Below are 25,781 nucleotides of genomic sequence, written 5' to 3'. Positions count from 1 at the left end.
TCTTTCCTCTGGAGAGTTGGGCATCTTTAGGGCTCCATGGTTCCCATCACTGCTCTCAAAATAATGTGGCTCACAGCGAGGAGGGCTGGGAAGGAGGGCAGCAGGGAGCAGAGTGCAGTGGCTGGAAGGGCAGCCTCTGCAGACAGGTCTGGATTCAGTCCCCAGACTACTACATCTCACCTGCATTGAGGCACCAGCCACATACTACTCAGTGATGACTCAGCCTGATTTTTCTCATTTATAAAATAAGGAAGAGCATATCTTACTGTGTTGATGGGCAGAGTGGATAAGATAATGCACAGAAGACTTAGCACGGTGCCTGGTGGAAATCAGCTATTATAAAGACCCCTACTTACAATTATTCACTGGATGAGTTAATTAATACACATGAAAGACTCAGAAGAGTGCCTGCCACAGAGCGAGCCCTTAGTGACAATAAGAGCTGTCACATGCAAAGACTGACTACATGCCAGGCACTGTTCCAAGTACTTTCTATATGTTAGCTTATTAAATCTTACACCAGGGCTAGGGGACAGGCATTACTTCCCTTCAATCATTCATTCATTCATCTAAGATTTATCAACTGCTTTCTGCCCAGTTCCCTGTGCAAGGCAGAGGGAAGAGAGCAGGGAGCAAGTAGTGTCTGTCTTTGTGGCGTTTATAAACCAGTGGATGGAGACAGGGAAGTGGAATCACGTATGTGATAATTTCAGATGGCAACAACTCCTCCGAGGAATGTGAGATGAGAGTGTCTTCAGGGGATTGGATGGTCTGGGGAGGCAGGACCAAGCTTGGAATGGGCAGAGGATAGCTCTGGAGTGCCAGGAGTGCCAGGAGCAGAGGGGAGAGTGAGATGAACGGCAGTGTTTGATCTGTCCTGCATGGGATTAGATGTAAAAGGTCTGCAAAAAGCTGGTTCATTGAATAAATAGTTGGAAGAAAGCTGGATTGAAAAGAAGTTTGGAAGCCACTGATGTTAAGAAAGCTTTGCCATGTAAGGAATAAGGAGTCCCAGGTTCTGGCCTAAATCGCTGGGCTTCTCTGGTCTCACCCCATGAACAGTGATACCACCTACAATGGCTACTTCCTCTCCCAAGTGCTTGTAGATCAGTTAAAGGGGCGGGGGTGGGGGGGTGGGGGGGGCGGTTCCAGGTGAGTGAGCCCATGGGAGTGCAGAGTACATGAGCGGCTGTGGCCAAGGAAGCTCTGTGATACGGATACAGGACACAGAGGCAAACTCTGGGCAAGTGTGATCATCTAGTGTCCCAAAGCAGCTGGAGGGAAGAGGCCCTTAGGACGGATGGGATTTGCTCTTTTAGATCACTGGCTGGATGATTCTCTCCTGGGCTTAGACAAAAAAAGAAAGTATTAAGTCCAGGCTACACAGAACACCAGGAATCAGGCATAAGGTGTTAAGTAGGTTTTCTGTGAGAGATAAGCTGGGAATTTGGCTCTCAAATTCACATTGTCAAACTATGCCTACACTTAAGTGAAAGGAATGGGGTAGATGATTAGAATAAATTAGGTAAATGTTCAGAATACACACTCTTAAGATAAATCGTTGAGACAGGTTTTGAAAGATTATCTGGGCTTGTGCTGCGTGTGTGTGTGTGTGTGTGTGTGTGTGTAAGTGTAAGTGTAAGAATTATAGCCTAAGTGATTCGAAGGAAGTCACATAATTCTGAGGCTTCTCATTATCCCCCTTGTTTCAGAGTTTAAGAAACTAAGGCCCAGAGAGGTTATTAACAGCAAAGTCAAGTCAGCTGCATTTTGAAAACTTCACATGGTAAAATCAATATTTAAAAAAGGTCAAAGAGGTTTCTTCATGTTACTTTCTCAAGAGATGGGCAGACCCAAACTTTATCGGCTTGGGTCCCGGAACCACTTAGAACAGCGCGGTCAGTGATAAGCGAGGGGAGCGCTACGTGAGCTGTCTAAGTGTGCCTGTCCATTAGCGAGCCTCAGGAGATTAGAACAGTGTCTTTCTCACATTTTTTGTGTGCCTCCATCCTCCTGCTCACTATTAAAAGGACAGGAGCTGAGGGCCAAGTTGTGTTCTAAAAGCTAAAAGACACAACTGATAGTAGTTTAGCTGTAATATAGGGCTTTTCTTTCCCTGGCTTGGAGAGAGAATTGCTCTTTTTTGCCTCCACGTATGTTCACGGTCTTTAACCAAAGGCTTCCTTGTCATAATTATTAATCATTGGAACTACAATTTTCCGAGGTGGGTACCAGCTTTCCAAGCCACTGCCATCACAGCTCTATCATATTCAAGGCAGCATTCCTACAGCTGTAATGGACATATTCTTTAGGAGGACATGGGCAAGAGGGGAGATCCCCTCCAAATCCAAGTTTCCAGTCTTCCTACCATGCTTCAATTCACGTGCTTTGACCCTGTTTTGCGAGATCTTCTTCCCACCCTCTCTTTTATCGGGAATTTCCAACCCATGCTCAGCACCCAGTAGAATGCATCCAATCAGAACAGTCCAGACTCTTCCACCACCAGAGAAGATGTAAAGTCCTGGTGAGGCTTTGGTCAGAGGAACTGACCCAAGTCTTCCTGCCAGGAGGAAGTTGGGGCGTTCCTGCTTACCCTGGTAATTTGGATATTGTTCAGCTGCTGCTGCCAGTGTAGAATTGTCTCCATTCGGTACACCCACATGTTGATGTTTCCGACCAGCACAGACTTGCCGACTCTCTGGACCAGTGTACATAAGGACGTGTAGAGGGTCTGGAGGAGTTCCCTTATTAGTCTGATGTTTTGCTGGTCTTCAAGGACTTGAATGGGGAAGAAAAAAAGTATTACCAGTTATGATACTGGAACACTGTATATTTTCTAAGTGGGCCTTTCTTCTCGATTCTGCTCATGTTACGTGGGTACTGCCTCCAGGGATGTGGTTTTCTTTCTCACTGTTATTTATTCTACACTTGGCCAAGCTTCCACACTTGAGGTTACTGGGTAGAGTTTCCATTATCTAGGTCCCTCTTTGTTCTCTTCTCCCTAGTTTTTGACAAAGACTCTTTCTCTCTTTGTTGTTTCACCAGCACCAATGGCTCACCTGATCTGAAAGCAGGTTCTTTAGCCCAGCAGTGATGTGTTGTTTCGGTGGTCAGCAGTCAGGAATGTGAGTTCTGATCCTGTCTGCCTGAGTCTTTGGGTGATCATGGATAAATTACTCTTTCTATGGACCTCAGTTTTCCCATATGCACAATGAATCAAATGAGCCAAAGACCTAAAGCTCCTTCTAGGGCAAATAGTCTATGAGTCTGTTCTACCTTGTACATAGCTCGATTTTCTAGGAATTTGGAATCCAGAGGCTTGGTAGCCAAGGTTGAGACATGTGCCCACACTGAGAAGTCTGAGAGGCTTATGGCAGGGTAAATGGATGCTCCTGATAAAAGGATGGGAAGGTGACTGTCTCTTCCTTCATCATGAGCATGAGTGGCACTCCTTTCTGAACTAGAGTTTGGCACCCCTGAAACGCATCTGGAGTTATTCATTTCCATCCACTCACTCTTCCTTAAAGCAGACACGTCTGCTCTGTTGGAATATCCATCTGCCCATCCCCATCTCTATTAAAAGGGGAGAGGGAGAGAGAAAGCGCACGAGAGAGCTAGCTCACCTTTCAGTACCACTTTTTCCAAAATGTTCATGAAGTTCTTTTGGGCGATGCCACTCAGGGATGTGAGCTGTGACTTTGCTATCAGTTCCAACAGCTGTGGATAAAAATAGAAGTTGCCAGGCTTAGAACACAGAGACATTTTTCTCCTCTAATCTTTGCTTTTGAGTCACATGACATGCAGATACAGACCGACGAGGAGACATAGATAGCAGGCGGTCCCACAGTGCAATAAAAAGCAGATGCTCAAAGTGAAAGACAAATGGGGGTAACTCAAACCCCAGGAATCAGGCTGAATATTTAATTGCTTTTTTTCTTTTAAATATAAAGAGTTTGGCTTCAGCCAGGGTGAATTCATTCTGCTTGGCCTACTTCAGCAAGTGAAGCCGAGGACTCTGAAGGGAACAAAGCCTCCTATGACCTGTAAATGTTTTGAGCTCTACAGAATCACTCCCAGCAGAAATTTTTCTACCCCTACTTGAACTTCTTCCCCACAGGCACCAACTGTTCCTCAAGGCACATTAGAGTTCATGGTCAGCAAGACGCGTGTTTTCCAAGGAAGGGGCAAATCTTATCCAGAAATCTCCTGCCCATGCAGCGTTCAGTAAAAATGTCTGTTAATTAGAATATTCCACTGCACTTAATCTTCCTGTAGAAAGAGACCAATCACAGGAAGAGAGAGGAATTCAGGGTTGTAGAGTACATATACCTATTTCTACTTAGAGACTAGGAGCCTCTGTGACTATGGGCCAGTTACTAAATTTCTTGGTGCCCCAGTTTCTTCACCTGTACTAATAATACTCAGAGTCCCTAAGACAGTTGAGAGCTCTGAATGAGGGAATGCTCAAAAAGCCCAGTGCCTGGCCCAAATTACATGAAAAATAAAGGTCAGTGTGTTTGCTGAAGGAGTGTGTCCTAATCCCACTACACCATTTATTGCCAAGCAAAAAGAAAGAAAGGTAATAATTTAAGTTGGTGCGTCCTTAGTCCACTCTTTCTTTGGTAGCAAAATTCTTTACAGATGTGGTAACATTAAAAAAGGAAAAAGATCTATTAAACATTCTATTGTTGAAAAATGAAACTTGACTGGAAGATGGCATCTCAGAGATCAAGGAGATCAACCCACCTAACAGATGAGCAAAGTGAGGCTCAAGAGACTAAGCCTGCCAACTTACACCCATGGCAGGACTCAGCAGAGACCTTCTCAATACACTTCGTGCTTTCACAGAGTTACCAAATAAAAGAGGTTGATGTAAGGTGACAATAATTTTACCAGGGCCCAGCAGGCCCCCAACTGAAACTAGCTGGCCTTAGCCTTAGAACCAAGACCTCTCCTTTACATTAAAGCTTGAATGTCTGTTCCTCAGAAATTTTTCCAGGGAGTTTCATCAACTTGGCCAGGCCCCAGCTCCACTTCGCTTCAGGTCAGTAAACACCAAGCGTGACACTGTGCCTGCACACTGGCATCAAGGCTGAGGGAACTAGCAAAGTGACATTCTAAAAATCGGGTTGCAGTGGAGAACTGCAACTTTTGGATCAAAGCCCTAAGCAATTCAAAGAACCTCTGCTTCCAAAGCATTTGTTTAAACCTTCTGTCCTCCTGGAGCCCCTTAGGAGCCTGTCAAACCACATACAGATTTTTAATTTCCTGAACATAATTTTACTCTAAGAAAAAGAAAAAAGCTAAACAAAACACCCTGAAACTTTTTCCTGCCTGGCTTATGTATCTCTCACACATGCAAGGAGAAGGAGATGAAGAAAGGTTGAGGCTGCTTTGTTGAGATTACTACTGGTGATCCGATGTTGGAAGCCAGGAGCTGACCCAACCGAGGACCCACAAAGAGAGGCAAGAAGTCAGTACATTTGTAGAGGCCACATTCACGGGCAATGACCACACTAGATGACCTCTGCTTGCCTGGTTTAGCTCTGTCACCAACTGGCACGTGACAGTCAAGAGAGGAGTGACAAATGGCACAAAGGGACTGGCCAAACCTTTCGTTTATCTCCCTGACCAACAACAACCAGATTCAGAAAGCCAACCGGATGGTCTATTAATACCCTGTGCCTCACATGACCAGCATGAAGCAAGATGAAAGAAAACAAAGCCTTGAGTCGCTCTCGGAAGGGCAGTTGGCTTGTGCACTGTGACTCATCATGGGGTGGGAGAAGGGCGGGCAGCGCTCTGCCTGAAATCCATCCAAAACCCAGATTCCATGTGACTACCCTCCTTGAGGGTAGCATCGTTAATCTTGTTGAAAAATGCACCAATCACAAAGAGAAGAAAACTCTCAAGGCTGTGACTGTGTATTTGAGGGAAAACAAAAAGCCCTTTGGTTTGATTGAGATGATGTTTGATGAGGCAGGAGGAAGGCAGCAGCAAAAATTTCTCAATTGACTGCAGAATGACAGGTCAGCCACCCTACGTTTAACCCTATCTCAAGAGAAAGTCCCTTCTTTCACTGCCAGGCGGTGGTGGGGTCAGGAGAAAAAAAAATCCTGGAACTGAAGGAGACCCAGCTTCTCTAGTCAGGTGACCTTTACAACTCCGCCCCCCCTTTTTTTTTTGAGTGCCCACTGTCCTAGCATTGTGGTAGGTGACATGGATATGACAGTAAAGACACATGATGGCTAGACTCATGGTGTTTACTGTTAGTCAGTGGTCCTCTCTGTTAGTCACTTAACCTCTCAAACTCCAGTTTCTTCATTTCTAAAATGGAACTAAAAAGACTACCTATTTCACAGGGTTGTTAGGAGAATCAAAGAGATAAATATGTAAAAACCCACTCTAAATACCAAATATAAGGCATTATTATTATAGTACTTCATCCTCTTCTAGACCCCAGTCTTTTAGTGAAGTTTACAGCTGATATCAAGGTTTAGCAAGCTTTCTATAAAGGGCCAGATAATAGATACTTTGGGCTTTGTGAGCCATATGCTCTTTGTCACAACTATTCAACTACTCAACTCAGCAGTTGTAAAGCAAAACAGCCTTAGACAATATGTAAATGAATAAATGTGGCTGTTTTTCAATAAAGCTTTATTTACAAAAACAGGTGAGGGGCCAGACTTGGTTTTTAGGCTATAGTTACCAACTGTAATATGACATAATATAAATTATAATATAAAGTTTTATATATCTGTATCTATCACTAGAATTTAAGAGTAAAGGCTTCAGAGCCAAACTTCCTGCATCAGTTTCCCCATCTGTAAAATATGCATAATGATAGTATCCACATCAGAGTTGCAATGAAGATTGACTGTGTTCATAAAGCATTCATAGCAGTGTCTGGTACAAAGAATATACTCAAATTATTATCATTAGTTTTTATCGTAATACAGAGACTATTAGTAAGTAAAATTACTGCTAAGGAGGGCATAGTGAATTAGTAAAGTACAGCTGGGTTAAAGATCTTTAGAATCCCTGTATTTCAGTTTTATCATTGCCAACCAAATGCTTCAATGGTTTCAAATTTTAATATTCCTTTCTGTCCTTTTTATTATGTTTGTGATACATTTAATAGCTCCCTGTTGATGAGAATTAAAGTTGATACATTTTATGACTTACAAAATTGCATCTACTATGTGGTCTTATTTTGCTAACATTAATGGGGGTTTCCTACATACCAGTGACTGCACTAAGCACTTCCATGTACGATCTGATCTTGCTTAGTCTTCAGTGGTAAGCTGGTGAGTTGGGTTCTCCATTTGATAAAAGAGGACACTGTGGCTCAGAGAATTTAAATACCTAAAGTCACACCAGCAGTAAGTGGTAGAGCGAGGACTTGTGCCCATTTGTGTCTTAACAGAGAACATGTATTTTGATCACTTCATGATCAAAATTTTGATCACTTTCATGATCATGAAAAGACTTCAGCTTTTCAGGGTCAATCAAATTTGCACCTAGGGCCAAACTTTAAAACTAGTGGCAATATCATGTATTGCTCTCTTCTGGGAGACAGAGTTTGAAGTTCTGTATCAGGATTACATTGTGACAGGTAATCAGTTTTTACCAGTGAGGGAGAAATAATCCCCAGAAAGTGTTAATAACTGGGCTGGGGCAGTTGCTTTGGGCAAACCATTTAGTTCTACTTTCCACATCGGCAGAACTCTGCGGGGTCCCAAACCAGTGGATAGTATCATTTGGAACTAGTGGTCAAAGAGGACGGAATTAATTAATTTTACTTCTGTGTTAAGAGAGCTGTGTGCCTAGGGGAGCAGGACTTTATCTTGCAATTTATTTACCAAGATGACTTAGACAACAAGAGAGCAGAAGAAAATGTCTTGTTTGGAAATAGCTGTTTCTTTTCTGCTGGGCAAATTTTAGCCCAGGTGCCAGTAATTTGTGGCTGTGCTGAGGAGGAGGAGGGGGAGGAGGGGGCGCTCTCAGGCTCCTCCTGAATTCCACGGTATGACTGCCGCGTGGGCAGGCTGGCTATCGGGCGTGATCTGCAGTGACTAGTAGTGCAGTAACAGGAATGGTTCTGGGCTACCAGAGGAAGGGATGGTGGTCACCGCATGCAGAAACCACATCCTGCCCTTCAGCTTTGGCTCATGCTACTTTTGGAGATATCGAGGAGGACAAAAATCGAGCTGCAAGCAAGATCTCAGAGCAAACCTTGGAGCAGATCCAACCATGGTTTGCAGTGGCGTGTGGAACACAAATGGGCAGAAGCGAGATTTCTCTCCTCTCTCACTTTACCACAGAAAGAGCAGGTCTCTTCTCTCCTCTTCATCAGAGCATATGTACTTTACAAACACATGAGCTCACGTCACTTCTCTGCTTGTAACCCTCAAACAGCTTCCCTTTGCATTTCGAGAAGAATCTAAACTCTTTTCCTTGATCGGTAAGGTCCTCCTTGATCTGGCCTGTGCCCCTTCTCAGCATCCCTTTTTTGTCTTTTGGAATCGAGGAGTGTTGTAGCTGCAAGGGACCTGGGCAAGAGTATCCCTAAGTCCCTCCTCTGTAGGTGAGGCAGGTCATGGTGATCAGATGACACAATCACAGTTGGTGGCAGAGGGGCTGGGCAGTCAGGCTGGAAGTCCTAAGGGGTCTGGGCCCAGACTGAGGTTTTAGGAGCAAAATCACATAGAATGCACACACATCATAGATACCTTCCAGGGAGACAAGCAGCTGAGACTTAGAGGGATGCTAAACAATTAGGGCTTCGGAGGCATCAACAGAAGCAGTAGTAGCTGCCCTGACTATTTGTTTGAGACAAAACCACATGGGGGTTAACCATAAGGCTGTTGCTCAAAGCATATCTTGCATAGACTATTAAGAACATAATTTATCTCTAAGTTCTCTCATCTCCCATGACAGTGGGCCTTCTAGTTTGTATTATAGATCTGATGGAGAAACATGCCTCACACTTATCAGAGGCAGGAAAGAAACTCTCACATGCTCAGTACCCAAGCCGGGTGCCTAGGGAAGATTTTGTCTTTTGCCGGAAACCCTCGGTTGCCTCAGGCAGTGCCTCTGCTTGTACTGAGCGCCACGTACTTTCAAGACCCATATTTATCCAGTGGATAACACAGATTAAAAACCTGGAAGGTTTTGTCCTGACTTTGAGCTTGGACGCTGACAGGTTGGAAGAGGGAACATTTCAGCTACATTAATAATCTTCAGGCATGTCAAGATTGGGTAAATATTATTTGCAAGGGAAACATCTCTCTAACGGAGGGCGTTAGAATCCTAAGAAGGAGGGCCAAGTTTACACAAATTAATTGTATTCTCATCTGAGAGAAACTTGCCCTGTCTTCTATCCATCCCAGATATTTTTGAACTTGTAATGGTGCCCTTCTCCCTGCTGCCTCAGTCTAAGCAGCTCTGTTTGCCTCAGCACTCCTGCTTAAATTGGGCTTCCCATCTACTCCAGCACTCCCTCACCTCCGCCCTAGGATTCCATGAGGCTGGATGTCACATCACCCTGGGTCCCCGGCCTACCAGCAACTCCCCGCCACTCCTGTTCTTTCTCATCTCCAGATTCCTGCTCATGCCACTTGTCCCTGTGGGGTTTGCTACTTGCTTGCCTCTTTCTTTTTTTTTTTTTAATTTTTTTAAATTTTTATTTATTTATGATAGTCACAGAGAGAGAGAGAGGTAGAGACACAGGCGGAGGGAGAAGCAGGCTCCATGCACCGGGAGCCTGATGTGGGATTCGATCCCGGGTCTCCAGGATCGCGCCCTGGGCCAAAGGCAGGCGCCAAACCGCTGCGCCACCCAGGGATCCCTACTTGCCTCTTTCTACTTGCCAGATCCTGGCCATCCTTCAAGGAAGGAGGCTCGTTCTTCAATCTCAGGCTCTACCTCTTCCAAGAAGCTGTCTCTAATATGCCCTCGTCCAGTCTCCTGGACAGGACCAAAACCCAATTTGCCACTACAGTCATTTCAACCTTGTCCCCACAGAGTGGCTCTGACAAGCAAGGGCCAGGTCTTTGTTGATTCTCAAGTGGCTTTGGCAATACTAGGTAAATGTCAGAGGTTTCATCCAGAAATACCTGTTTAGGAATTTGAAAGCATTCACCTGAAGCAGTCTGTGATCTCTGGGGACCTAGCAGGAGGATGCTGTCAATTTGAGGGGCCTTCTGATCCTAGCTCACAGATACTGTAAACAAACCTCTGTTTTACCCTCAGCTAGAGCACTTAGACTATAGTGTCAAATGCTCTCAGAACTCACCTCCTCGAATGGGAGGAAAGTCTACTGAATTGGCATTTAAAACTCAGCTCACAGACAAAGGCTTAAAAGCCTCAAAGAGAGAGAGAGAGAGAGAGAGAGAGAGACTCAAATAAGCAATCTACACACACACAAAGAAATAATATAATCCCGAAACATATGGGAAAATATTCAAATTCAATCATAATGGGACATGTAAACTAAAACAACACTAAATGCAGCATAAGATCCTGGATTGGAACCTGGAACAGAAAAAGCACTCATAGAAAAATACAGTGAGATTAAAAAATAGACAAACAAAAACCACCTCAGCTCACCCGTCCAACTTATCCTATCCCCTTGGATAGTAAGCACCTAACTTAAACCTAGAAACTAGACATAATTTTTATATAAAATATATTGCCGGGCCCATGGTGGGATAAGGTTTAGATTCTGAGTCCTTGAGAAAAGCTCTGATCCTGTGGTCTCCAAAGTGGGACTGGGGAGGCAGACAGGCAGAAAAACCATAAAACGCCAATCTCTCCATTTTATTTCATCTCTATTATTCCTATCATTTTTCTATTTGTGTGTTTTCTAATGCCTGTAATGAGGATCCGAAAGATGAGGACGTTAATAGCAACAATGATTCTCATCAAGTGCTTACCATGTACCAGGCACTGCTGAAAAGCGTTTAAATTAAGTTTTGATTCTCTGAGCAACATGACGGGACAGATACCATTGTTAGCACCTTTTATAGGGATGTGATTCACACATGAATTTATGAACGTAGAGAAATTGAAAGTACATGCTTACACCATTTGTTTAGGAGCCCAGGGTCAAAATACCACTGTTCTGGGCTCTTGGCCATCCCTCATTTTCTCAGGTGCTCCCCACGTGTGTGGGTACCCTCCTGCTTCTGCACGTACCCCATTATTTCTGCAGGCACCCCTGCTTTCTCAGGTAGCTCCCTACTTCTGTGTATGCTTCCTCCAATTCTGAGGGCATACCCTCATGTCTTTGGGGTACCCAGATATTGCAGGATCTGCTTGCCTGAATGCTTGTTATAACTGAAAGCCATGAAATCTAACAGACACAGACTTTATCCTATAAAATCACTGGCAGCCTAATCAACACTCACTGAAGGATCCCACCCTGTGCCCTCTAATGTTAATACCCTGCAGTGGATTCTCACCATTCCCAACCATTTCTGCGAAACTTTCTCAAATAGGCTCACAGCTCTGTTCTTTTGAGTTTGTTGCCTTTGGGGTGACTGGCCTCCTTTCCTCCATCCACCTTCTGTGTCCCAATGGAAAAAGAACCCCCAGTTTTAAGACCCAGGTGGCAGGGGCCACCTTCCATCTGAGGAAGGCGCCGAATCTGTGCAGTGCCAAATTAATTCAAGGTCACTGTGGCCAAGGAACCTAGTGAAGGGGCCAGGCTTCTCAGGCACATCACGACCCACCAGGGGGTTGGCAACAGCACGCCCTTAATTTAAGGCATTGGGTTTGAATTTGAGTCATAGTGCCATATTTCAGCCTTTTCCTTGCCAAACCGCCAGTCAACTTAAACTAAAACATGTTTTTGGAAAAGACTTTCAGGGGTGGTAGGAATGCAGTAACTTGCTGGAAACATTCAAATGGTCTTAGGGTGGTAATGCAGAAAAAAATAAGAATGTGCCTTGGTTTAGGCTGTGATATTCTTTTTTGCTGCAGAGGGCTAGGGAATGGGGTTGCAAGTATTGGCTTGTCCTTTCTGATCTGCTAGCACATATGGGTCACATTGTTCCAATCAGGAAGTGGTTCTCAAAGTTCTCTAGGACCTTGCTGGTCTGGAGGTGGCATCTACAGCCCATGGAGAGAGCTGGAAGACCAGGTCAGAGGTCACCCTGGCATTAAAGCATCAAAATCCTCTCCTGCCAATGTGCCTCATTGTATCTTGCTTAAAAACACAGCATGCAAAATATGGCATTTGGGCTCCCAATAGTTTTTTGAGCTGGTTCTCAATCTTGAAAACACAGGGATCACCTGACGGACAAATTTAGGTAGCAATGTGTGGCCACTACCTTGAACTAATTAAACTGGATGCTCTAGAGGTGGGTTTCTATAGACCAACAAGCTTTGCAGGTACTTCTAAGGTGCAGCCAGTTCAAATGTGAACCAGTGGATCATAGCAGGCTTGCTTCAGAGAGCCATGAGGTGGTGTGTGGTCTTCAAAGCCCTCTCCTGGTTTACTGGAGACCTACTTTCTTCACTGGCCTCTCTGTGCCCTGGCTGATTTAATCAGCACTCACCTCCTTGTGGTGACCAAAGGCCAACCCCACACCAGCCCAGCCTCTGGAATCCTCGCCAGCTCCCCAGGGGAATTTCCAAAATGTGTTGGTCTTGAGGCACGGTGTAAACTGATTTTTTTTTTTTTTGTAAACTGATTTTTAAAATGACCTTTCATAAATGGGTAAGTTGTTGCCTCTAAAGATTTTAAGTCTTCTTAAATCCCATAGTTAAAATTGTATTTAAGCTATTGGGGGTATGTAGAAAATGAGGTGAAGGCAGTGAGTATAATCTGAAGCCTATTAAAATAAGATACAAATGTTCTATGAAAACCTTTCCAGTTTATATTCAAATATTTGACTCCAAAAATTCCACAAAATCTTCATACTTACTGATAAAAGTTATAAAATTCAGAGATAGTGGTGTTAGCCCTCTCTTTTATTCCCTCTGCATTGTCTGTTTCTGAAGATGATAGCCAGGATGAATACAGCACATTTTTTAAAAATGTACTTGGCTTTAAAGAGATTAAAAGGCTTTTTTTTTTTTTTTAAGGCCTTCAAAGTTGGTTCAGTTGTTCACTGGACCAAGGTATCACTTTAGTACTAAATTAAGAAACTGTTAGGTGGAAGTAGTAAGATGGGAAGGCATACTGGCAAGCTACTTTGCAAAGTTGGCTTGAGGATAAGAATATCTGAGATGTGCATGGGGTCCGTTAGAAGAAAACCCTCAAAACGCAGCGCCTATCATTAAAATGTTTTAAGCTCTTTATAAAAATAACATTATTTCTCAAATTATAGAGGATTCTAACAGTGAGGGGGAAAAAGATTGTTCTTTCCAAAATAGAAATATTTTCCACTATTGCTGAACCTGACAACTCAGAAAGCAGTTTAGTAGTTTCTCTAACTTAAATATTCTATAAGGAAAAGTCCTCATATTTTACAATTAGATACTATCAGATACAAGCTCTCTATGCTGGGTCTTTATCAAGTGCAAAATTTCCTTTTTTTTTTTTTTAAGGGAAAAACATTTATCAACTGGCTTGAGAAGGCATATTAGGAAGAATCAGTAATAATTTTGGTTAGTAGGTGATAATAAGTATTAGTAGCTGACTCTGAATAACAGATTCTGGTTTGCAGGGTATCTCCACATAGAATACATTGCTGATAGACAGCTACCCTGTGAGGTTGTTCTAAGTCCTAATAGAAGGGGCAGCGGAGTCTGAGAAGCTGAAATAGCTGGAGAGTAGTGGAGCTGCGCCTGACCTTGGACCATTGTTCCTTTGATCCTCTGCATCTGAGAGTAAGGACTCTGAGACTGACCCGATTTCAGATTCCGATTCTATTGCTTATGTAGCTTTGTGACCTTGGACAAGTCATTTTATCTTGTTGTACTGCCATCTATTTAAACAGATCATCAAAGTACCCACACTTCATAGGGTCAACGAAAGGATAAAGGTGAATACACGTAATTACACAAAAAATAGATTTTTGCTGTTAGGACCTTGTTCCTGTGCTTGATTTCTTGTGAAAGGAAAAACAGGTAGGAAGGAGAGCCATCTAAAAACTGACCCTTTAGCTGATTAGTTTGTAATTAAGACATCAGAACTGAGTGTCCTCCTCTGACACCTAGGACATGGAAACTATTCATATTCTTAGCAACAGAGTTTCCAGCTCTTGCTGGGCCTGTCTCCAACCAGCCTGGGCTGGGTTGCAGGCCACAGCGATCTCTCTGAAGTGGCACAGTCATACTGAATGACACAAACATTTCATCAAGAAGGCCTCTTATTTTCATCCCTTTTGGATTGGAGTAAGGGCTCAGCTGAGAGCTGACAGGTCTGCTCATGTGGTCACAGGCTCAGCCCAGAGCTCCTAACCTGCAAGGAGGCCTGGGTATCAGGTCAGTTGGGACGGCCAGGCCTGCATCTGCCCAGATGACAGGTGAATGATCCAGGCCTCAAGGGGGCTTGAATGTCATCGTTCTGGCTGGGCCGTGGCAATCATCTGACTCAGTGACCCAGCGCTGTGAAGCACAACAACCCAGGAAAAAGAAAATAAAAACCCAACCAACCAACACCCCTCGTGGGTAAATTCCCGCTTACTTCTGAGCTGAAAACCCAAAGAGCTGCCACCTCCCCAGGAGGAGAGGGAGACACAGACATTCTGACCATGGACAGAAATGCACAAGAGAGTCAAGGGGGAGAAAACAACAACAATAAATCAATTAAAAAGGATCACGGACTTGAACAGCATGGTTAGACTCATTTTCTTGACTACGTCTATCGTGACTATTTCGCTAAACCTCATTAAAAAAATTTATTTTTCTTCCCAACACAGGGTTTCAAATGGAAAGCAACTGGCCCAAACAGGTAGTTTCAAGCTTTAGGTGACTAGGTGAATGCGAGACCCAGTAGGTCATCACGTGGGGTGCAAGGGAGTCATGGGAAAGAAGCATGGGCAAGTGCTCTGAACTCCTCTGGTTTTGTAGCCTCAACCAAGAATGCCTTGGGGTCACCTAGAGTCCGGTAAAGCATGACAAGGAGGAGGACAATGAGAACAATCAGAGGTACAGAAGGTTTTTAAAACAATCCATGGTGGTTTTCAGATTGCTTATGACTGAGTTCTCCCTTGCTAATGTTGCTGCCAGAGCTCTTGGTGCCTGCAGCGTGGTCCCATTTATCCATGGTGGAGAGTGGGGGGTGGGGGGGTGGGGGTGCTCACATGAGATAGGATTATGGCCATTCCTGTCTGTCACAGCCAAGCTCAGGGACGCATCCTAATGGGATCCACATAAGGACCTGAAGTAGGTCTGGAGAGAGGGGGAGGGGAGAAGTCTGTTTTCTGCTCTGTTCCAAATTCCTAGAGTCCTAAGAAGTTATTTGGGGGGCAGGGGCAGGAAACTACCTCAAGACAACCTGAAAGACAATTCAGCTGAGACTCTGGTAACCTACAGAAACTTACCCGCACAACGTAGTTAAATCTCCTGGAATCCAGAATGGCAGTTGAGAAGTCCAGCCTGTTGAAGGCTTCCCCCAAAGTGCAATATCCATGGCGCTGGACATGAAAACAGGGGGTGCAGAGGTCATTCTCCAGAACAATCCACCTGGACTCTACTGACAAGACTGGATGGCTGTCATAGGGAACCTGTGGCCATCTGTTGCTTTCCTGTGCCATAATAAGCACTTTCTGGGAACCCCCTGCGAGCCACAAAGATGCGCAGTGTAGACAGCAGCTGCTCTAGTCAGTGACTCACATGTTAAACACCCCTCTTTATGATTTGTACCACTTGAGCCCTTGCACAAACTTGAATGGGGAAATCATAAGTAGTTGCTGATCAAGGAAAGGTCAGGAGTTGGGATGTACTATGGGAGGAGAATTAGACTTCCTTGTGTCAACTGTGCCTGCCACCTTGCCTCGTATCTTTAGTGCTTTTCTCGTTGTGATCATCAGAAGCATTTATAAGGCTTCATGAGGAAGCAAAAAGAAGTTTTGATCCTTTACCCGTGAACACACGAGGAAGTGGGAGCAGAGAGTCCTGATTCTGTCCCAACTCCAAGTATCTGGGTAGTCTTGGGTATATCCTTGACCCCCTGCAGGGCCACAACCCACATAGGGATATACATATTCATCAAGGTCCCTGACAGAGAAATTCTAGCCTCTACCATACTGCTTTGTATCCCAGCTCTCTGAGCAGATGCCTGTGCAGAGAGAGAATGTATGTAAAAAGGTTTTATGAAGTGCCACACAAATGTACTAATTACAGTGTCTTTTTCCCTGTGCAGGCACTGAAACTTCTGCAGTATTTAGGGATTAGCTCTTCTAGGGCTAAAACTTCACAAAGTTGGAGTCTGAAGCTATCTCAGAATCAAAGAGAGGCACTGTTCTGGGGGAGAGGGGAAGGCCAGTGCTTTACAATAATACATCTGAGATGGGTATATTAATCTTTATAAAGCTCTTTTACATACAGAATCTCACCGAATGACTAGGGAGTCCACTTAGTGACTTTTGCTTATCACTCACTCTGTAGCCCTAAATTCTGATGGTTGGGTAGGTGGTGGCTGCTTGCCACCACCACCAGCACCCAAGATGACAGCCACGATTTGAAATAATATTCTTGCCTAATTTTCCTCCCTACCCTATTGGGAGAGGCATAAAGCTAAGAGATATTCTTTAATAAACAGATGGATGCTCACCTCTTTAGTACTTCCTTTGTGAACATAGATCCATTTTTCTTGGTGGAAATCTACACAGGCAAAAAAATAAATAAAAATTTAAAACAAATCCCCCCATAGCTTTAAAATGTGCAACATGCTCCGATTTTTAAACTTGCTTCTTTTTCATGTATTTCAAAGTATAAAATGTTTTGACAAAAAAGACAAAGACTCTATTGACAATCTAAGAGATTCAAATGCCTAATTTCTGCGGTATATACATACATACTGGAGTTATAGCTTACTTGGTCTGAAGTGCTCCAAGTCTTTGATCATCAGATTTAGTAGACCAAAGCTCCAAATTGAAAAAAAAAAAAAATCAAATACCCAAGTATAAATTTGTTTTAAATGCCAAGCCTATAACTACTACAAGGCCATAAAAAATAGAAATAAAGCAGATAACAGGAAGAAAATCATGTTGTACAGGTAGATTAAATTAAAAATCTGTAATTCCTGCTTATTAATAGAACTTGATACTCTTACATTTGGCATCTAGAGATGTAATAGTATTTACACAAGGAAAGAGGGAGAAACAAATCTATTTCCAAAGCCTCAGAGCCCAGTGCCAAATAAAAGCACATGCTGGCACTGATTCAGCTGACCATATCACTGGATAATAACTAAATTAACTACATCAAATACAAGTGACAAGCAGAAGAAAAACACCCCAACTACCAACTGACTTATAAACAAGACCATAAAGAACGCGTTAATCTTGCTTATAAAATGCACAGCCAGTCCTCTGAGTGCAAAGAGCCCAGTAACCTCTGTCAATGACACAGTAAACATTAAAGCAGATGTCTAACATTCGAGGTCGGATTTTTCTTTTTCCTCCCTCAAAGAACCAATCCTAACGATCCTCAAGCAGCTTTCTTCTAAGTTCAAAAACAAATGGCTTACACTGAGTTTTGGTTTTGCTATTCAGCATGTCCTTCTTTCTCTTCTTGGCTGCAACGTCATAGTTCAGGCTGTTGAAAAGATTCTCCTTGTTGTATACTTCCTTGTTGCAGTAACTAGGGATAACAGAAGACGGGATGAGCTGTGACAGCTATACTTTAATCAGAGTGGTTTCTATAAATAGCTTACTGGGTTATAAAACACAAACATACATTTTCACAAACAAAACAGTAAACCCCCCTGAAACGAAGTCTATTCGGGCACAGGCCTCCCTCTTTGGGGATGAGATATTATCACATCTCTGTGGAAGGCAGGGATGGGGGCTTCTGCGTCTTTTGAAATCCCAACAGTGCCTGCCATTGTGTTTGACACACAGCTCTGCACCCTTTAACTTGGGGCAATGCTGGGCACTACAATATTACTTTAAGCAAAAATGATGACTGCAGGGGGAGGGAGAGAGATGGTTACTGGTATCACTGTAGTACACAATGCCTTCATTTTGCAAAAGCATCCACCATAAGCTGTTTTCTAAAATAACCCCCAGCTTTATGGAGATATAATTCACATACCATACAATCCACCCATTTAAAGTGTACCCAAGGTGCTTTTAACTAGCATGCTTCTATCATGCCTTTAAAACAGGATATTTGCCAAAATCTGACTTACACACTATTTCTAAGGGATGTTTAATGCACAGTGCTAATTGTTTAGGTTTTATAGAATTCCGTGACTAACACTAAGTGTCATGCTGCGAGGTGAAGACCCTTCTTCCTAAATGACGCTGGCTGGATTCACAGTTTGTACATTTAGAACAGCCGAAAAGAGAACTGCCCAATTCACAGGTCACTGCAGGGTTCCCGGGTTCAGCTTGGGTCAAGTGCATATTTCCGTTCTGATAGTTTGGATAGGCTGAACTATCATTTCAGGGGACTGAGTTCTATCCTATTCCACCACGTGACTTTAAAGCAAATCTCTGAAGTGCTTCCATAGAAGAGATGCTGGAGATATACTGAGGTATAGTGAGTAGATTTCCCAAACCCCATGGGTATGGATGTGCAAGGCAGGATTTATAATGCCCACTGGTAAAACGTACATTAGGGGCTTTTTCTTATATCACCAATATATCAGAGTCCTTTAATTTTGGGGGTTCCTCCACTGAATTTAAAATGTGATTTGCTGGGATCCCTGGGTGGCGCAGCGGTTTAGCACCTGCCTTTGGCCCAGGGCGCAATCCTGGAGACCCTGGATCGAATCCCACGTTGGGCTCCCGGTGCATGGAGCCTGCTTCTCCCTCTGCCTATGTCTCTGCCTCTCTCTCTCTCTGTGTGACTATCATAAATAAATAAAAATTTAAAAAATGTGATTTGCTTTGTATCTCTTTCTGACATACATCTGTTTGGTAATATGGGATACACCTGCACTTCTCCATTCCACGGACATTATGTAAATGGTAAAAGAGAAAACAGGGTTTACAACAATTTCCAGTATCTGGTTGTTGCACGAGTCTCTCAAACAGCACTTCAGTAAGTATCCTGCTACCTAAATGCTTACACGAGACATTACCAACAATATACTCAGTGTTTCTGGGCCCACAGGGATGAGCTGGATGGATAATAATTTGTTAATCTGCCCTAACAAGACCATATTTAATACCATTTATTGAGTTTCCTAGTATCTATAGCCTTCATCTAATCATTTGGGGGAAACAGGATATTTTTAGGTTTCACAGAGATTACTGCAGAAAGGCTCTCTCTTAGAGACAGTTTCTTAAGTAAGCCAAGGGTGAATGTTTGGGCCAGGCTTCGTGTCACCCAGGAGCATGTGCTTGTCTACTTGTACCACTATCGTGTACAGAACCACTAACCAGCCCGTTATCTGCTCCCAGTTCAGCAGTAAAGCCGGACAGTACTAAGGGAGAGATGAACTCTGAGTCCTTAGAGCCAACAAGAAATTTTAATCAAAGTTGAGAACAGAAAAAGATGGAAGGGCACTTGACTGGTCCATGATATACCGAGGCTAAAAACAGCTTTAGAAAGCAAGGTTAGAACCTTTTGCATGTAAAAAGGCCACATGAAGGCTCATTTTTAAAGAAAACACACTCCTGGCACCATGAACGAAGGCCTAGAGTCCAAATTCCACCAGCAGAGAGCCATAAAGTGAAGCAGTCTTATTCTCTTTAATCACACATTTGAGATTCAGCGGAAAGTTTTTGGAGGCTGGGCCATAGATCGTGGCCATTCCCCAGAAATCTTAAAGATTTACAGTTTATCTTACTCTCTTCTAATTGAGAACATTACTCAAAGGAATCTGAGCACCTGCCTTCCTTATAGAAATGGCAATAATCTGCCTTAAGCCCAAGTGACTCATTTCCAGGTAGCTTAAGAAGAATTTGACATCACTGATGATGTTCTTTGACTGAAGAATGTAGAAAAGCCTCAACCAAAGACAAAACCTGCACTTTTCTTTTGGTGATTAGGTTGTGGCCTCCAGAGGTAGGGCCTGGAAGCAAGGACTGTAAGATTTGCGTTGCCAGCGTATATGCTTTCTGTCAAGCAAGAATATATTCAGTTAGAGGCTATTTTGAGAGTTATGTCCATTTCAAGGAAATGCAAAGCTGACTGAAAATTACAACTGAAAATTTTAACATGAAAAGCCACCACCATTTAGGAACCATGACATTTAATTTTTCTTAAAGGCTCCATTTCTTCATTAAATTTGATAATAGCCACTACAGTTGCTATTTCGTGGTCAATTTTGACTAATCTTGATTTATAAAGGCACAGGCCTAGAATAAGAGAAAAGACCTCTCCTAGCCCTATTCTATCTATCAACATGCACATACCAAGATACTGAAACACAACTTTAGAAAAGGTGGAAAGATTTCAGAATTAAGACCATTTGGGCAGAGGAGATAAAAAGGATGGAAGGGAGAAAGAGAGACCTATTTCTCATTTTGTTTGCAGTAACAGGCCATTTAAGAAAGCTGTGGCCTGCTCCAAAGGGCTTAGTTGTAGAGTAAGGCCAGTGAGATTTTTGTGCTAATTTGCTCCAATACATGGCCAAATTGTCAAACTCCCTGGGCTAGTGCCCGGATTATTCTGGTAAAACCATCAACCTCATATATGAAGCTCATGTGGCTTCCTTGCACACGGTATACACTCATAAAAAATCTGAACTATTATTTTTATCTCCTGTACTACTCATCTAAGGTACTAAGGTAAACTTCCTGCTTCCTGGTTCAGCCTCAGCTATACTGGAAAGCAACACTGGAGATTCCAACTGCAGGACTGTAGATTTGGGGAAGAGTGGCTGAAGCTCACATCACTGGGATTATTCATCCTGGGGGTGGGTGAGGCAGGGGGGGACTGTTGGTGATAGAGGCTTGGAGGTGTCTCCTCCACCGCATCCTTGAAGCATCCTTGGACTACCCCAAATTCACACCAAGCTCTTTCCTCGAATTTTTCATCTGCCCACCAAATTTAAATTTGTCTTCCGTCTTATGCTGTTTCCACCTTTTAACAAGGGGTGCTGCTTTAAGCGCATCCTACATTCTGCCATGATCTCTGTTCAGGGCATGTAGCTGGGATGGGCTTTGCACCATTCTGCTGTTGGAGGGAGACAGAGACAGCGGCCAGCAGAGTCCAGAGAAGGTGTGCTGTGCAGACACGCTGTGGTCAACACTAAACACTGTTCCCAGGTCAGAACACACCAAAGGCACCCTTCATTCCCCCACTCTTGCTCAGACAGCTGACAGAATGGTACATGGCATTAGAGAAGAGTTCCATGCCTCAGTAGTCCTCTGTTTTATCACTCATTCCTTCCTCTTTTGAAAGGGTCTGCCTTTTGTTTTCTCCTAACAGGAGAGGCATTCAACTTCACCTGTGCAGTTGGGCCTTCAGCCCAAACCTTACATCACAGAGAAACATCACCAAGGCTAAAAACAGTGGGGATATTTGAGACTACAAACCTAGGTCTCAGAAGGCCAACTGCTTTTAAGAAGTTGGCAGACTTCTCATGCTAAGTAGGGAAGGGATTGTTTACAATTGGTGGAGGAAAAAAAAACACTCCACAAACAAACAGCCAGCTGCTTTGCTAGGAGCTACCAAATGATTCCTAAACTCTGACTCATTCCAGAACCACAGGTGGTCACTATATTGATCACCATTTGTGATAATGTGGCAGTGCCACAGCTCTGGCTCAGAAGGCAGGAAATGGGAGGAAAGAAAGGAGGCTCATGAAGGGAATAGAGGGGTGTGAAGCTACCGGACCCCAGCCTAGGTTAAACTTTTACAGTAAGTTAAAACCATCTTCAGGTCTCCTATACTATAGCAAGAGAGGCACCACTATTCGCTTCTCAAGGGGAGTGATACTGGGTTATCTCCTGGAGTAGATACAGTGTGAATATTTATTTGAACCAGAGGCTCTGTATTTTGAATCCTCTCCTGCAGAGCCCAGTGGTCTGTATCCTACTGAATAGCATCCTATAATTATATGTGGGTGAGCCACTGCGACACCATTCAGCAGATCATTGCTGTATCTCTGCAGAAAGCATCTGAACTGTTGCACAGAAATACAGTACCAAACTCTCAGATTGTCATTCCTTAGGAAAGAGGAGGCAGGAAGGAAGCTTCTAGTGTAAGGAGAAAAATTTAGGCAGAATTGGTAATTTGCATCCCTAAAAGGGAAGAGTCTAGTGACAGCAGTTGGTCATTTTTCTATAAGTAAGTTATCTGATTTTCCATAAATAAGATTCCTCAATTGCTCCCCAAACTCCACAGGCACTGCCTCAAAGTATCTTTCACATAAGAGTTATATATGCTCTCATTTTTCCTGACAGACGCCCCCTCCCCCCCCAGGATTAAATCCTTTTAGGTTTGTTGTTGTTTGTTTTTCATTGGAACACTAAAGGAGTTTAATGCTTTGCAAATCACAGACAGCTGGTGGGGGTGGGGGGGCTCTGGAGGTCAAGCTATCAAAATAACCATACTTTCTTGATCATTTCCCTAAAATTGAGTGCCAGGGGCTCATCCAAAAAAAAAAAAAAATCACTGGTAAATCTCAATAAGCACAAGCCTGGTCCAGTCACAGACATCACCGAGATCAATTTAAGGGCTCTGGTCGCCAGTGGTTTTGACCAAAGGCTTCACAAAAAGGCACCCACGGATGACTGGGCTGCACTGATCTCCCCTGGGCCCACTCTCATTGCTCTTCTCACCTGTGCCACATGGCAGGGGTCTGGAGGTCGGCTGTTGGGACCCGGGACTGACCGATTGATTCCACACCAGTGAACGTACTAGACAGCGAGCAGTCCGGTGTTCCTAACCAAGCGGAGCCCCGGATCGAGCGGAACTCGGATTTTTCCACCAGACTGACGGAGCTCAGGTGGGGCCTCCCGTGAGCCAAGCGGGCTTTTTGCAGTCGATGCGCATCCCTCGAATTTATTTCGGCCACGGGGAAACAGGTGCAAACGCTTCGTCCTTCCCGCAGCACAGCCCCGGGTTGCCGTGCCGCCTCCCTTCCCTGCCCGCCCGCGAGCGCCGGTGCCCGGGGACCGTCCGGCCGCCCCTCCGGGCTACGCATCCTCCCTGCGCGCTGCGCGGTGGCCCGGGCGTGGGGAGAGCCTGGAGGCGCTGGCCCCGGGTCCCCGCGCGGCGCCCGCTGTGCCCACGCGCTGGGGAGCCCGAGCCCCGCCGCCCCGCGGGGCCAGGCGCGCACCCACTCGCCCGCGCCCCCGCACAGCAAGCTGCGCGGCCCGTCCTCAAGGCGGGGGCCCCGAACTTGGGTGCCTAAGTTCGGACGTTTGCGGACAAGATCCGCGCTCGTCGCCGGATGCTCAGAGCGACGGGGGTTGTGCCCGCTGGGAGTCGCTGCCCTTGGACAGGAGAAACCAAATTCCCCGAATCCCCGGCTCCGGCGACCTCTGCAGAAACCCGGTCAACGGCACCCCCCCCCCGGGCACCCCGCACCCCACCTCTCGGCCCGGGGCTCCCTCCTCATCCTGTTGCAGTCCCGCACTCACCTGCCCCGCGCCCCCCGCCCCCCCCCCCAGCCCGGCTCCGGCTGGGGTCGGCGGCGGATGCACTCACCTGCCGAGGTCGCTCACGAAGCCGCCGCTCTTCTCGTCCAGGAAGCGCTTCCAGCCGTCGGCCGTCTTCACCCAGCTCTGCCCGGGGGACCGCCAGTCCTGCCCGAGGAACGGCATGGCACCGGGGCCAGGGGCCGACCCGGCGGGCGGGCGGGCGGGCGGAGGGGCGCGGCGGCTGGGCGGCCTCGGGGCGGGGGCGGGGGGCCGGCCGCGGGGTCTGGGCGCTGCGGGGCCGGGGCGCTGCGGGGTCTGGGCGCTGCGGGGCCGGGGCGCTGCGGGGCCGGGGCGCTGCGGGGTCTGGGCGCTGCGGGGCCGGGGCGCTGCGGGGTCTGGGCGCTGCGGGGTCTGGGCGCTGCGGGGTCTGGGCGCTGCGGAGTCGGGGCGCTGCGGGGTCTGGGCGCTGCGGAGTCGGGGCGCTGCGGGGTCTGGGCGCTGCGGAGTCGGGGCGCTGCGGGGCCGGGGCCGGGGCGCGGGGCTGGCCGAACTGCTGCGCCGCGGTGGCGGCCGCGCTATTTATCCCGGGCCGCGGGCCCCGGCCCTTTGTTGCCGGAAGAGCCGCCTGCTCGCAGCCCGGCCCCCCCGCGCGAGCCCACGTGGCTTTGTTTATGGGCTCGGCTTGTTTTCCGAGGCGCCCGCGGCTCCCGCTCCCCGGGCTGTTGCACAACCGCGCGCCGGTGGAAACTTGAAGCGGCGCTGAGCGGCCGGGGCTCCCGCCGCCCCCCGCCCCCCGCCCCCCGCCCCCAGGGCGCAGCTGCCGCCGCCGGAGAACCGGGCCCCGTCCCCCCGCGGCCCCGGGGCTGGCGAGGTGCAGGAGCGAGGCCGCAGCGGCGTCTGGGGCGCTCCCGGGCGGAGGGGGAGGGACGAGGGATCGCACCCCCACCCCCACCCCCACCCCGCAGCCGAGGTGTCACCGGGAGCCGCGCAGCCCGAGCAGCCCTTCGCGACCCGGGGGGGAGGGGAGGGATCGCACCCCCCACCCCCACCCCCCACCCCGCAGCCGAGGTGTCACCGGGAGCCCCGCAGCCCGAGCCGCCCTTCGCGACCCGGGGGGGAGGGGAGGGATCGCACCCCCCACCCCCACCCCCACCCCCACCCCCCAGCCGAGGTGTCACCGGGAGCCGCGCAGCCCGAGCTGCCCTTCGCGACCCTGGGGGGGAGGGAAGCGGGGGGAGGGGGACGGCAGCCTCCTGGCCTCTCGGCGCCTCAACCCGGCTCTGCGGGCGGCGGGGGTGGGGTGCATAGCGCCCCCAGCTCCCAAACTGTCGTTGCCGAGTCCGCTGCCAGGCGCGTGTCCGAGGCTGGCAAAGGAAGGAGAAGGACCGGGGGCCGGGCGGCCTCTGTGCCCGCGGGGTGGGAGCGGAGATGGGGGGCCCCTCCCCTCCCTCCCCGCGCCTCTCCGCCCTCGCACCCTGAGGGCGCAGCGCCGACGCCTGGGGTCCCCGCCCCCCCCCCCCCAGCGGTCCGCAGCCCCTTCCAGGTGCGGCCGCGCTCCAGCGCCCGGGGCTGGGCTTCTGTTTTGAGGAGCCGCCGCACCCTCCTGCCCTTCCCGGCTGCTCGGCATCCTCGGGGCTGGCAACGCCTCTCCGGGAACTGCCGGCCACGACTTAGGTCTGGTTTTGGTGAGCGTTAAGGGAGAGGGGCCCCGCATGGCCCTCGGCCCGCGCTGGGGCTCTAAGGGAGGTTCGGGGAGCAGGCCCTGCCGGGGCGCAGGTGCCCAGAGCCTCACGCTCTAGGTCCCTAACCCGAGCGTCGTCTTCAGCCGGGAGCGGCCAGTGCGGGGGTGCGCGGCTCTCCCACGAGCGCACTGAGAGCCCAGAAGGGCTTAGACCGCTGGTTTACCAGGGTGGCAAGGCTGGCTTCTTCACAACCCCTAGTACAACCTGAAAGTACCCTGCAAATGAAATTACCCTGTCCACTGTCACTTTTTTTGTTTGTAACAATCCATCCCCCTCCGTCCCTCTCCGCACAGTGTAAACTCCTTCAGGGCTGGTCGGTCTTGTTCAAGGGGCGTCCCAGCACCTCGCCAGGCCCAAAGCAGACCTTCAATAAACT

The 25,781-nt window shown here is 47.0% G+C and overlaps 1 protein-coding gene across 1 annotated transcript in view; it reads right to left on the bottom strand.

Annotated features, from left to right (window-relative positions):
* The window catches only part of FBXO32 (F-box protein 32), a 34,186-nt gene extending 10,067 nt beyond the window's left edge, over window positions 1-24,119 (bottom strand). Inside the window, exons 1-6 of the mRNA XM_072733976.1 lie at window positions 23,731-24,119; window positions 17,648-17,760; window positions 16,730-16,779; window positions 15,498-15,590; window positions 3,624-3,717; window positions 2,594-2,778 (exon numbers count right to left, since the gene is read on the bottom strand). Of these exons, the coding sequence (XP_072590077.1) occupies window positions 2,594-2,778; window positions 3,624-3,717; window positions 15,498-15,590; window positions 16,730-16,779; window positions 17,648-17,760; window positions 23,731-23,846 (651 nt within the window). The 5' untranslated portion in view covers window positions 23,847-24,119. The remainder of the gene's footprint in view (window positions 1-2,593; window positions 2,779-3,623; window positions 3,718-15,497; window positions 15,591-16,729; window positions 16,780-17,647; window positions 17,761-23,730) is intronic.
* Between the last annotated feature and the right edge of the window lie 1,662 nt (window positions 24,120-25,781).

Source organism: Vulpes vulpes, chromosome 13 (assembly GCF_048418805.1).
Source record: "Vulpes vulpes isolate BD-2025 chromosome 13, VulVul3, whole genome shotgun sequence".
NCBI lineage: Eukaryota > Metazoa > Chordata > Mammalia > Carnivora > Canidae > Vulpes > Vulpes vulpes.
This window is presented reverse-complemented; position numbering and strand designations above follow the sequence as displayed.